Genomic DNA, 13,158 nt, shown 5'->3' with positions numbered 1-13,158 from the left:
CCCTCCAAGTCCTGTCCAACCCTAACCCTGCTTAGTTCAAGAGACCCATGCACCAGTCAGCCTGGAGAGCGAAGGCTGCCCCCCTCCCCGATCCATTACGCATTCAGCCACCCAGGCTGCACTGGCTTTTGGGAAGGCCCCATTGTTCGCTAGCTCCCAGACCAGACATTATCTGGGGCTCGACTGAGCAAGGCACGTTCGCACTTAAGTGCACCATCAGCAGCCACAGATGAGGAAGGGCATCACCCTACCATGGAAAGCGTTGTGCAACCGCTACTCATGTCAGCGAGCAGCTACTGAGGACAGTCGTGTGAGGAAGTATTCACCACCATGACCTGGGGTTGCACAGTCCAGCCTTCGACGGGTGGCATGGGCAGGAGAGCTCGTTTCTCTCCCCACCCAGTAAATCCAAAGGCCCACCTCTGCATGACCCCACATTCAAAAGGAGGGCAAGGCAGGGGGCACTGCTTACTGGTTAGCACAGGGGCAGGGGGTTATCGCAGAGACTGGGATTCTGTTCCCGGCTTAGCACAGGCTCCCGTGCTCTCATCAAATGGGCGCTGTGGGGGCAAACAGCCACCATTTAACTTCGTGCCTCAGTTTCCCCACCTGTTATTGCTCAGGCCCCCGCTGCACCAGTCACCAGCAGCTCAGCACCATGCCCAGGGTACGATCGGCGCCGGTAGCCACCACTAGTGACGCTGCCTTGACTTGAAAACACATTTTAATCAGTCCTGGGGACCCGAGTCCGCGAGAGTGAGGCTAAGTGAGTGACCGGAGCCAGCAGGCCGGGCCCGCAGGTTCCAGGAACCGTCTTCCTCCGGACGGGGGGATCCAGCCCCTGCCACGCTACAGCATCAGAGTGCATTTCCTCTCCCCCTCTCACCTGGGGGGGGCGGGGGGGGGGGGCTCTCAATAGCCGCCAGCCCCTAAAGCGGCTCCTGCCCTTTGTCTGTGGGTGGAGATGCAGCTCCGGTAGATCTCAGGAGTGTGTAGGGTCTGTGCCGACTCTGCTGGGAAGCCGCACACTTGGGGACGTCATAGGGTGACCAACATCTGGAGAGCAGCTGGCGTTGCCTCCCTGTGCCAGGAGTGGCACCGAACCAGTGGCAAGGGTTAGTCACAGAGGCCTGACGCCTAGCCCAATCCTACGCACCAGGCCACTACCGCCTGGCTTGCCTGCTCCATCACCGACTCAGACAGGCGGCCGCTCATCGCCGCCTGCTTCCCCCAGAGAGACGAGTCCACGACACGCCTGGCAGGGACCGGCTCAGAACAGCTCCTCGGCGTTCCTGAGCCGGGCATCCCGCAGCTCCCGCAGCCTGAGCAGCGCCTCCTGCAGGCCGTGTTCCCCGTGCTGCCTGGAGTCGCGGGTGCGGACGTTCACCGTGCGGCTGGACAGCTCCTTCCTGCCGACCACTGCAAGAGAGAGATGGCGAGGCTGAGGCGGGGGAGAACCGGAGCCAGCAGTAGGGGACACCGCTTCCTCCCCAGCCCAGCACACCCCTTGGGAAACTCCCCTGCATGCAAAGCCCCACGCAAGACCCTACAGTGGGTGGCGAGGGGCATCAAGGCACCCAGCGAGACCCAGCAAAGCCCTCAGCAGCATCAATCTCCCCCACAGGCAGAGATCAGGGGAGGGCAGGGACCCAGCCCCCCTGTGCATTGCTGACGGGGGACAGGCCACCGGGTCTGCTCTGGCTCTGCTCCAGTGCCCACCAGGAAGCGAAGCAGGAGGGCTGTGGCCATCAGCCCAGGCTACGCGGCGGAACGGCGCCCAAGGAGAGCCGTGCTACAGCCTGCCCACGAGCATGAGGAATGGGGGCGGGTGCATTCAAAGGCCATCAATGACATCGCCTGTCGCCCCAACCCTGGGTCAGCAGCCCCAGCAGAGAGGCCAAGACTGACCCCCACCCTCCCCTCTGCCCTAGGGGGGTCCCTGCAGGGCAAGGCTGAGGCGCGTGGACAGGACAGCATGTGTGGGTGGGGGGGGGGCAATCGCTGCACCCCGTTGGTGGCCAGAGGATCCCAAGCACCAGGGCTGTCGTGGGAGCACTTTCGGGACCTGGGAGCTAATCCAGGCATCCCACTCTCCCCAGGGCTGCAGCCAGGCAGATGCACACAAAGCCACTCCTCACGGGAGGCCGAGCGAGATCCTCGTTGCTTTGGCCGCTGCTAATCAGCCTGTGGCAGATGGAGGAAGCGGGGAGCTGAGCCAGCGTTATCTGGAGCTCATCTCCGGACCCAGAGCAGCCGAAGCGACAAGGGAGCCCGGCGCGTTATCTCCTCCTGCCAGGCCCTGCGGAAGGCTGCAGCTGCCGAGTTCGGTGTACCCAGGAGAAGCCTGGGTTTCCTGGACTCGAGTGTTACCCGAGCCCGGGCCCCAGCAGGATCAGCTGGGACACAGAGCGGTTTGGGTTTGTTTAGACAGCAAGAGGGATGCGGAGTTTCGAGGAAGAAAGAACTGCTGTCACAGACTACAGGCATGAGTAACCCCAACCCCCGACACAAATCCAGGGCTGGGAAAAGTCGCCCCCATCCCACCGCACAAAGGGCTTTCAACTCCTAACCGAGGCAGGACACGGAGTTCAGCCGAACTTCCCCAAAACACCAGGCTAACAGATGGGCCGAATCACAAGCTTTTGGGACAGGAAGCCGGGCTGATCCCAGTTCACCACCAAGCCAGCACGGGGCCCTTTCCCACAGAGCCTTTGTGAGGGCTTTCGTAACATAGCCCAGGCCACGCTGCTTCCGTCTCTGCCCTCGGGACACTGTTCCACCGGCGATTAGCAGCACCCAAGAGCTTGCTAGGCCCTTTGCAAACCCAGGAGAGACATCTCTGCCCTGGACAGCTTCCAGGCCAAGCCATTTTCCATTTCCTTGAGCCTTTTCTGATGTCCCTCTCCTCTACCCCAGAGGCAGACCCTCGGTGCTAGGAGAGCCGCGCACTGTCCAAAGGCAAAATTAAGCTCCCCTTTGGGCTCCCTGACGGGGTCGGTTGCAGGGCCGCTCGGCCTCCCTCCAGTTGCTAACACCCTGGGGGGCGGAGGTGGACGAGACCCCAGCCAGAGATCCACATGGTGCATCCTAGCCGTGCAACCACTCTTCTTGCCGCCTGGTAAATTCTCCTATCTCAGAGCGATTGTCCACCAGCTGCATCCCAACCAGACAGCCTGGGCCTCAGGAGTTTCTACCTTTCAAGCATTAGCTGAGCTGGGCAGAGTTCACTGAGTCACTAACGTGGGTCAGGGGGAGGCAGAACTGTCTATTTTTAATGGGACCGCGACAAGTCACAAGCAGCCCAACCAGCTCTGACTAAGCAAAAGGTTCCCCATTTTTCTTGGTCCTTTGGGGCCAGGACGGTGCATCTGGGTCCATTCAGAGCAAAGGCCTGGATCTGAATCATTCCCCCCCCCCACCCCCCCCGCAAGTATCTGCAACCCAAGCACTGCAGCCTTGATGGAGTGAAACCGACTAGAAACCAAAGGGAAACTGCCTGTCAGCCTGTCTCGTCCCAGCTGAGTGAAGGGCAGTGGGGAAACCGGCAGTATCAGGAGTGAACTAGATGGAGATGAAGATTTAAAAAGCCACCTGAGGGCTTTGGACACTCAGCTCCCATTGGTTGGGTGTTCAAACCCCTTAGACAGCTCGTACAACAACCTAAAGGTCCTTGGGGTTGGAGTCTAAGTGGCCTAGTGGAGCGAGCACAGACCTCGGGACAGGTCTACACTTCACACACTGCACAAGTGTAGCTGCGCCGCTGTGGCACTTTAATGAAGATGCTCTACGCGGACGGGACAGAGTTCGCCCGTCGGCGTAGTTAACCCACCTCCCCGCGAGGCGGTAGCTGTGTTAACGGGAGAAGCTCCCCGCCAACAGAGGGCTGTCTACACGGGGGGCTAGGTGGGATAACTACATCGCTATGGGGTGTGGATTTTACACACCCCTGAGCGACGTACCTATACCGATATAGGCCTGTAGCGTGACCAGACCTCAGGAGAGCTGGGTTCCAGCTCAGCTCTGCCACTGGCCTGTTGGGTGAACTTGGGCAAGTCACTCCCCCCCTCCCGGGCCTCAGTTTCCCCATCTGTAAAACAGGCTAATGATACGGACTTCCTTTGTAAAGCACGTTGTAAAGCACGTTGCACGCTCTCCAGATGATAAGAGCTAGGGATTATCATTAACCGGACACCAACCTCAATCCGTCCAGCCCCTCACTATCTGAATTCCCCTACTATTCAGAGTTACAGCCCGGGAGGGGCAGGCAGGACTCCTGGGTTCTATGTTCTGCCAAACTCACTATAGGAGACAAATACGTTACATGAGCAGGGTGCGGAGAGCTGGAACTGGGTTTCCTGCCAGCGGTTTGGCCAGCTCCCAGCCACCCCAGCCTGTGCCAAGCAAAGCATGCCCAGTATCCCACATCTCGCCCCAAGCACTTCTACACACGCTAGGCGAGAGCTCCGCGTGCCCGCAGAGAACTGGATGAGTGAACAGCCAGGGCTCTGACAGCCAGCCACTCACGGCTGAGCAAGGGAACGGGGCCTGAGAAATTTTACCGTCACTGACCACTGAGGTCACAGTGGGTTTGGGGTTCCACCTCATCTCCCCTTCCCCATTACACTTTCCTCTCTCGGGATCTCACGCTCGATGCAGCCTGTGGCCAGAGCATAGGGCTGGGAGCCAGACACTGTTGCCTCATAGCCCTGGCTCCCCCATCCTCCCTTCCGTGGTCTTGGGCAAGTCCTATCCCCTCCCTGGAAGCAGCTATAGCCTCATCTTACAGTGCAGCAAAGGTCCCAGTCGTCTATGCAGAGCGATTCGAGGCCCTCAGGCGGAAACAGGCTAACAGGACAGTCATTACACTCGCCGGGCCTGATTCTTCAGCGTGCCACCACAGCTGTGTGCGGGGGCCTTAATGGGGGTGGAAATACCCCCTGAGAATCCTCCCTGGTGTGGAGCTAGTGTAAGGGCTCGGCACCCATCCTGCTCCCATATGGGGCCAGATCGGGAATGTGGCCAGAGCGCGCTAGACTACAACCAGGGCCCTGCTTCCCGAGGGTGATGGGCAGCAGCGTATGCGTTAGAGCAGCCTCGGGGTCACGGCTTGTAGGCCCTACCGTAATACACCTAGTTCAAGATCACTATTAGTCACTTCACCTGTGCCTGTTGGTGCCAGAGTAACAGACTGGGGCCGAAAGAGCGTAAAGGGGTCGGACAAGCAGGGAAGGGCTGGAGAATCCAGCCAGCACAGGGGAAGGGCACAGACGTGTATTATATACATGAAGCATTCGTTTAGAGATGGAAGAGATCGCACAGAGCTAACGAGGCGTGTTCCTGACACCCATGGGATGAGTGCTTCCCAAACCCGTCTCGGCACAGACTGGCCAAGAGGGTCCCGACATCTCCTCCGCATCCGGGTTCATTTTAACCCCAGCTTTCTAGGCTCCACACAGTGGCAGGGAACAATAAGCCTTTGAGCAATTTACATGGGGGGAAGGGAGGGATCTGGGATGGCGGTTGCCACGGCGACAGCAGATTTGGGAGGATAGGGGGCTGGCAGAGGAAAGGCCCATAACCAGGTGACACCGGAGAGCCAGGCACAGTAACTGAACCTGAACTAAGCAGTGTGTCCAGCCTCCCTAAGCGCCCTCAGCCATTCCACACACTGCAAGCCCCGGTACAGCAGGTGCAGCTGGAATGGAAGGGTGGCCTGGTGGCTAAAACACTGGGTTGGGATTCAGGAGTTCAAATCCCAGCTCTGCCACAGATACCCCTAATCTCTCCAGGCCTCATTTCCCTCCTTTATAAAACAGGGAGAATAATCCTTCCTTGATCTAGTAAGGCCATGAGCTCTTTGGGGCAGGGACTGTCTGTCCCTATGGGCAGCGCCCAGCATGGTGGAACCTTGAACTAAGTTCGAGCAGCCTATGGGTTGCTCTGAGTTGGGGCCACCGTAATACACCTAGTCCAAGGTCTGTGGTAGATCCTGTAACTCACTCCACCTGTGCTAGTCATTGCCTCTGCGGAACTAGGGGGAGGTTGGCTTAGTAGCCTTTGCCTCTGTCCCCACTCCCCAAGGGATGTTGGGAGGGCAAGGAAAGGACCCTCAGGGGCAGAGTACAGTCTGCCCCTTTCCCCACAGCTCCCTATGAGGGCAGGGCCATGCACCTGCAGCCTGTGCGCCGGGCCCTCCCACGAGGTCGACGCACCCAGCCGGGGGAGACGCCGCCGCGGAGGAGAGAACCCAGCCGGGGGCGGATTCGCCACGGGGCTGATGGGAGGGGAAGGTCGAGTGCTCCCTGCCCCGCGGCCCCAGTCTCAGCCTCCTCCAGCCTGGATCCTGGAAGCACGTGAGTGAATTCTGGGGGAGTGCGAGTGACAGATGTTGCCATGGAAACAGCTGCATCCCCCTCCACCGCCCCATGAGGGAGGGGGAAACCTGCGCACACGAGCCCCTCCACCCCGGCTCAAACAGGCGGCAGTGGGAGGAGCACCCTCTGGCCCAGTGTTCCCAGTCCTGCTGTTAGCAGCAGTGCCTTACCAAGAGGGCTGATGAGGGACAGAAATCATCTCCTGTGATGAGCACCTGTTGCACCAGGGAGCGGGTGTTCAGGGGAAGCGCAATCCAGCTTTCCTACGCCCCGAGCGCGCCTTCAGGGACACGTGGGACGTGGTTATTTTGGGAAGCCCTGTCTCACACCCTCACTCTTACCCAGCTGGAAGTTGTACTGAGTCAGTTGAGCCTTCCGGATTTTCCGGTTCAGCGTGGTACTCCAGTCGGTATCGATGTCCGCCATGAACCCCGCCCGGTGGAACGTCTCGCGCACCTGAGACACAGACAGACACGCGTCAGAGATCCCAGCCACGGACGGCGCAGGTCGGGCCTGGATCTCGCCACTCACCTCATGGGCATAAACCTCCGCGTCGGGTCCGACCGGGATCACCATGACTTGGAACGGGGACAGCCACAGAGGCCTGCAAAGCAAGGAAGAGGCTGAGTTCACTTCGCTTCATTACACAAGAGCCCTCTCCTCCTCCTCTCCCTCCCCTGGCTGGGCATTCCCGCTCACCCGAGCTTTGTCCATCTTCCGGGGCCAATGCAGGATGGGTCACTAATGCGCCGGCAGCCCTGGCCAGCTTGTCTGCAGGGACTGAGCCCGACACCAGTGCATCCAAAAGCACGGGCCTCTAATGCTTAAGCGACTTGCCCAACGTCACACAGAGCTGGGAGCAGAACCTAGGACTCCAGCCCGCTGCTCTGTGCACAAGACCATGCTGCAGCCCAAAGGGTGAGCCCTGGGCATCTGGCTACCTGGCTTCTCTTCCTGACTGCTAACAGTAAATGGCCCCCCAGAACCACGCATCCGCCCCGCCCTGGCGGCTCTTCACTGGACAGTCGCAGCGGAAGGGGACAGCTGGGAAGGAACCGTAGGGCAAGGGGTTCCCAATGCAGGGTTAGGAGCTAGCGCAACTGTCCTCACCACTTCCGGCCGTAGTTCTCAGTCAGGACGGCCAGCATCCTCTCCACGGAGCCCAGCACCGCCCGGTGGATCATCACCGGCCTTTCGGACGTGCTGCCATCTTTGCTGTGGGTGAAAAGGATCATGGGAAGCGGCCAACGGGCACTGAAGGTACAGAGTGACCAGCAGGCCCCTTCCCCAGGGCCTGACGTGACAGAAGAGGAGGAGAAGGAAGTAAGAGTTCTGGGGCTGACTCTGCCTGCAATGTGTTTACATTTGATGGAGATGCCACTCAAAGTTGCTATAGCAACAAACTGGCTCCAGACGTGGATGAGGTTCCTGTTCCCCCTCTCAGCCACTCCTGGGGTTTTTACAGGCGCAGTTCTCATTGACGTGAGCAGGAGCTGTGCCTCTAAACACTCCAAAGGGCATGGAAACGTGAGATCACCCGCTGGCCCACCGCGGAAATGCAGCCACCTCTAGGGCGAGACAGTTACACCACAATTTGCCAAATATCATTTTGTTCCTCGTTCGAAAGAGGAAGTGAATTAATCTCCAGCTAATGTGAAACGTGAAGCTCTGAGGCAGGTCTAATGCGTCAGCTTTTCTGGGACGTGGCCAGGAGACCACTTCAGCTCTTGCAAAATGTCCCAGGTGCAGTCAGATCTTCAGTTAAGGGCTCAAGGTTTCTGAAGTGGGATTCTCCAAACTTCCCAGTGCTGGCTGAGCTCTGCTCCTGGGGCCGTCAGCAGGAATTTGGTCACTAACATCAATAGGAGCAGGGTGAGGCCAACACTGAGTGTTTATGAAAACCGCATGGCCTAATTTCCCCTCTCTGCTGACTACCCCGGACATGTTCCCTGGAATTGCAGGAAGAGAAAACCGATATTTATAAGGGGCTTTTCACCCCAAGGATCCCACAGCACCGCATCCACTCGGTTTAAATATACCTACGGGGCGCCATACAGGGCCACTGAAATGCGGCCATCTCTGGTGCGGAACCCGACAGCTGTTGAACAGCACATGGCAACAGAGCGTTAAATGGGAAGTGAAGAAAAATGGGGACAAAACTAGCCAGAAATAAAGTGAAGCTGGAAATGAGGGGAAGGTTTCTAGCCTTCAGAGGAGGGAGGGACTGGACCAATCTCCCACAAGAGGCAGGGGCGGGGAGGGGGGGGGGGACGACGACAAAGGGCCTAACTAGTTAGAAGCTAGAGCTTGACTTGTTCGTGAATGGGGTGATAGGAGGGGGTTGCCTGCGACAGCAGAGGACTGGACTCAATGACCCAGAAGATGCCTTCCAGCCCTATGTTTGTAACAACAACAGAACCAGATGAAAACGCAGGGGGGATTCAGAATGTACCTTCTATTGGCAAGATTTGGCCAGGACTAGGGTTCTATCATCCACTGGTGATTATTAAAACTCTCCGGCTGGACTCGTTGAAGGGGGGCTCAGGGAGACTGGGAACCCACCAAATATCTTCCCTTCTCCTTTAGGCCCCTGGGAAATCCAGAGTTCATTGCTTGTTTTGCTAACGTGATGGCCGGCATCTTGGCTGACACACCAGGAATTGAAGCGGGACCTCTGGATGTTCAGAAAGCCTTTGACAAAGTCCCTCACCAAAGGCTCTGATGCAAAGTAAGCTGTCATGGGATAAGGGGGCAAGGTCCTCTCGTGGATCAGTAACTGGTTAAAAATTAGGAAACAAAGGGTAGGAATAAAGGGCCAGTTTTTACAGTGGAGAGGAGTAAATAGCAGGGTCCCCCAGGGATCTGTACTGGACCGGTGCTGTTCAACATATTCATAAATGATCTGGAAAAAGGGGTAAACAGTGAGGTGGCAACGTTTGCAGACTATACAAAAGAACTTAAGATAGGTAAGTCCAAAGCAGACTGAAGAGTTATAAAGGGATCTCACAAAACCGGGCGACAAAACGGCAGACGAAATTCAATGTTGATAAATGAAAAGTAACGCACATTAGAAAAACATAATCCCAACTCTACATGCAAAATGATGGTGTCTAAATTAGCTGTTACCACTCAAGAAAGAGACCTTGGAGTCATGTTTAGTTTTCTGAAAATATCCACTCCATGTGCACCAGCAGTCAAGAAAGACTGGGACTGTTCATCTTAGAAAAGAGACGACTGAGGGGGGATATGACAGAGGTCTATACAATCATGACTGGTGTGGAGAAAGTGAATAAGGAAGCGTTATTTACTCCTTCTCCTAACACAAGAGCCAGGGGTCATCAAATGAAATTAATAGGCAGCAGGTTTAAAAACAAACAAAAGAAAGTATTTCTTCACACAACACACAGTCATCCTGGGGAAGTCATGGCCAGGGGATGTTGTGAAGGCCAAAAGTATATAAGAACTAGATAAGTTCCTGGAGACTAGGTCCATCAATGGCTAGTAGCTAAGATGGTCACAGATGCAACCCCAGGCTCTGGGTGTCCCTAAACCTCTGACTGCAGGAAGTTAGGACAGGATGACAGGGGATGGATCACTCAATAATTGCCCTGTTCTTTTCATTCCTTCTGAAGCACCTGGCATTGGCCGCTGTTGGAAGACAGGATACTGGGCTAGATGGACCATTGGTCTGACCCAGTATGGCTGTTCTTATGTTCTTAAAAGCATGAGCTGCTACAGCTTCATCTGATGAGCCAAGGCACCCCAGACTCATATCCTCTAGGGATCAGGCACCGAGGGGGAGCAGTAACACACGTTCACCACGAGGCTACATCGTCCACTACAAGTTTCCTACTGTGCTTTGAAAGGCGGGTAGGTCAAAGCGCACTAGGAAACTTTTTAGTGCACGGCAGCACCATCTACACGGACGGCTAGCGAGCAGCAGGCTAGCACGGGGTAGGTTTACACCCCAGCTCGCTGCAAACGAACCATCTGTATAGACAAGCATCACCTAGATCGTGCTATACCTGATGTACGTCAGGTCGAACCTCATGGGCATTTGGAAGTCCAGCTGAATGGTGGCACATTGATGGTATCGGCCCAGGGCGTCCTTGATCTGAATGTCGATCTGAAACAGCACGTGGAGACAGGTGAGTCACTCGTTTCCCAACAGACCCGGAGTTTTGGTTCCTCGAGGAACCTTGCAAAGTGGGGACAGCACTGTAAACAGAACCCTGTCTCCATGGTGATACAACTCGGCTTATCAGTGCAGGAAAAAGGTCATTCCACTTTATCCCCTCCATGCTATTTATGGCCATAGCAGCAGCACCAATCTCTGGGGGGAGTATTTCCTGACCAGCAGGGATAAGCCCCGACAAAAACCCCAGGCTACAGTCTCAGCTCCAGCCTCCGATTAAGTCCCAGGAAACACCTAGCACGTGGCTATTTGTTAGGACACCTGTACCCTGCAACACTCCACATTCGAGAGCCATGTTTGCAGAGTTTCATGGAGGAGTCTTGTACAGCATTGAGCTGAGCCCAGGGGGACAGAGACCAAGGTCTATTTCAAGAGCGGAAAGTCCAAAAGTCACGGTCTTTGCATCTTGGAAATCATGGCTGAGGCAGAAGTAGCCCGAGGGCCCAATCCTGCAGCTCTTTGCACATTCCATCGATAACTACTCCTGTGAGTAGACCCAGCCCAAGGGCCCAATCCTGCAGCTCCTGGCACATTCCATCGATAACTACTCCCGTGAATGGACCCAGCCCAAGGGCCCAATCCTGCAGCTCCTGGCACATTCCATCGATAACTACTCCCGTGAGTAGACCCAGCCCGAGGGGCCAATAGATTCCTGCCCAGGTGAGTTACCTGGACAGCTCACATGAGCAGAAAAGTTAATCACACCAATCACATGAGTAAAGTTACTCACGTGTGTCCACGTTTGCAGGACCAAGCCCTTAGTCACCCTTGATTAAATCCCACACAGTTTGCTGATCCTTGAGAACTCGGGGTGGGGGGAATGGGTATAAACAAGAATGGGTCCAATTCCAGGCCCTGCATTAGCTTCTGCTAATTGAGCTGTTTTGTAAATTAATCAAAATTAGAGCCCGTCTGTTTTAAGACGCTCGCGTAGCCTCCTAAAACAATTGTACCGAGCTAGTCCCAGTGCTTTCCGTCCCGAGATCTCTGTGCCTCACGAGGGAGGGCAAGGATCACCAATGCTCTACGCTCCGCCGCAAGCATTGGGGTTGATGCCGGAATCGCTGGGCAAATTCTCTGGCCTGTGCGAGGCAGGAAGTCAGACTGAAAATCAAAATGGCCCCTCCTGCTCTTCACATCCGAGTCATTACTCTCATGCTATAAGTGGGGAAACTGAGGCAGAAAGCAGGGACACGACTGGCCCAAGAAGGCAAAGCAAGTTGGTGGCAGGCTTGGGACCCAGGAGTCCTGGCTCCAACCACTGACGGTGGATCGAGCGCTCACTAACCTTTGGCCCATAAAATGCCCCGTCGCCTGGATTGAGCTCCCAAGGCTGCCCAAAATCATTGAGGCTTTTCTCCAGTTGCTGGAAGACAAAGAGGTTAAGTGAGTAGATGCCTTTTGCCCCAGGTTGCTCCTGGATACATGGTCACTGCCAGCTAGTCACAGGGTTGATTCAATATTGAAAGTCACTGCAGGAGACAAGAAGCCACCAGCTGTGACCACCGCGTGAGCAGCATCTTCTGCACGGTAAGTGGACCCTGCCTCGGCAGATGATGCTATAGCACACGGGTGTATTCAATGCCGCTGTACTGCGAGAGGTGGCACGTGGATCCAATCACAAGGTCTGTACCAGGCAACTCCCCCAAGTGCTGCTCTGTGCCACAGAAAACAGAGCTGTCAAATCACTCAGACCCAACCACATCAGCCTCTCGCCCCTTGCCAGGGTAAGCAAGCAACAGCCACGGTGCACCAGCAACCTGGTGGGGGGGAGCAAACACCACGGCCAAATGAACGGGCAGAGGGATTTATTACAGCCGTGCCTAGAGATCCCAAACTGAAATCAGGGCCCCTGCTGCACCGGCGGGCACAGGACCTGGCTGACATATGGGCCCCATCATGCCACATGTCTAGCCAAGCCCAGGGCCCCCACTGTGCCGGGCGCCACGCCGACCCAGAGTGAGAGAGTCTCTAAATAGCTCAGGCAGACAAAGGAAGTGCTGTTATCCCCATCTTACAGACAGGGAGAACTGAGGCACACAGAGATGAGGTGACTTGCCCAAGGTCACAAGGGAAAGTCAGTGGCAGAGCTGGGAACTGAGCCCAGGTCTCCTGAACCCCAGTCCAGGGCCTTAGCCACAAGGCTGCCCTTCTGCTCAGCACTTGGCTCAGAGTTCCAGAACGCAGACTGGAATTTCGCCAGGACACTCGGGCTCTAAAACCCTGACCAAGGGGTGGACAGCGATTGATCCCGCTCAGTGTGGGACTCCCACCTCTCAGGGTGCGGGAGGTGCCTGGGGCAGTGCCACTGGAAAGCGGGGAGTGTTCCCTACCTGCTCGGCCTGCTCCCACACATGAGCGTCCCCCAGGAACCCTTCTGGGCGCGTGGAGAGGTAGAAGCGGAAGGAGAAGCCGAAGACAGAGTACACGGCCTGCAGGAAATCCAGGCATCCGCCGATCTCGCCTTCCAGCTGGGAAAGGAACACACCACACAAGGAGCTTTGGGGGACGGGACGGAGGGCAGCGCCCATCCCCAAGGAGATGGCAATCCCAGGGAGGGAGGGCGTTTAGGGAGGAATGGTTTGTTAA

The 13,158-nt window shown here is 56.5% G+C and overlaps 1 protein-coding gene across 1 annotated transcript in view; it reads right to left on the bottom strand.

Moving 5' to 3' along the window:
• Nucleotides 1-727: 727 nt before the first annotated feature.
• Nucleotides 728-13,158, bottom strand: part of TARS2 (threonyl-tRNA synthetase 2, mitochondrial) — a 30,391-nt gene continuing 17,960 nt past the window's right edge. The window contains exons 12-18 of the mRNA XM_065419890.1: nt 12,903-13,040; nt 11,858-11,935; nt 10,400-10,500; nt 7,485-7,589; nt 6,906-6,978; nt 6,716-6,830; nt 728-1,419 (exon numbers count right to left, since the gene is read on the bottom strand). Coding sequence (XP_065275962.1) covers nt 1,271-1,419; nt 6,716-6,830; nt 6,906-6,978; nt 7,485-7,589; nt 10,400-10,500; nt 11,858-11,935; nt 12,903-13,040 — 759 coding nt within the window. The 3' untranslated portion in view covers nt 728-1,270. The remainder of the gene's footprint in view (nt 1,420-6,715; nt 6,831-6,905; nt 6,979-7,484; nt 7,590-10,399; nt 10,501-11,857; nt 11,936-12,902; nt 13,041-13,158) is intronic.

The sequence above is a fragment of the Emys orbicularis genome, chromosome 20, assembly GCF_028017835.1.
Source record: "Emys orbicularis isolate rEmyOrb1 chromosome 20, rEmyOrb1.hap1, whole genome shotgun sequence".
NCBI classification, from domain to species: Eukaryota; Metazoa; Chordata; order Testudines; family Emydidae; genus Emys; species Emys orbicularis.
Note: the sequence above shows the minus strand (reverse complement) of the source record. Positions and strands in the feature narration are given on the sequence as shown.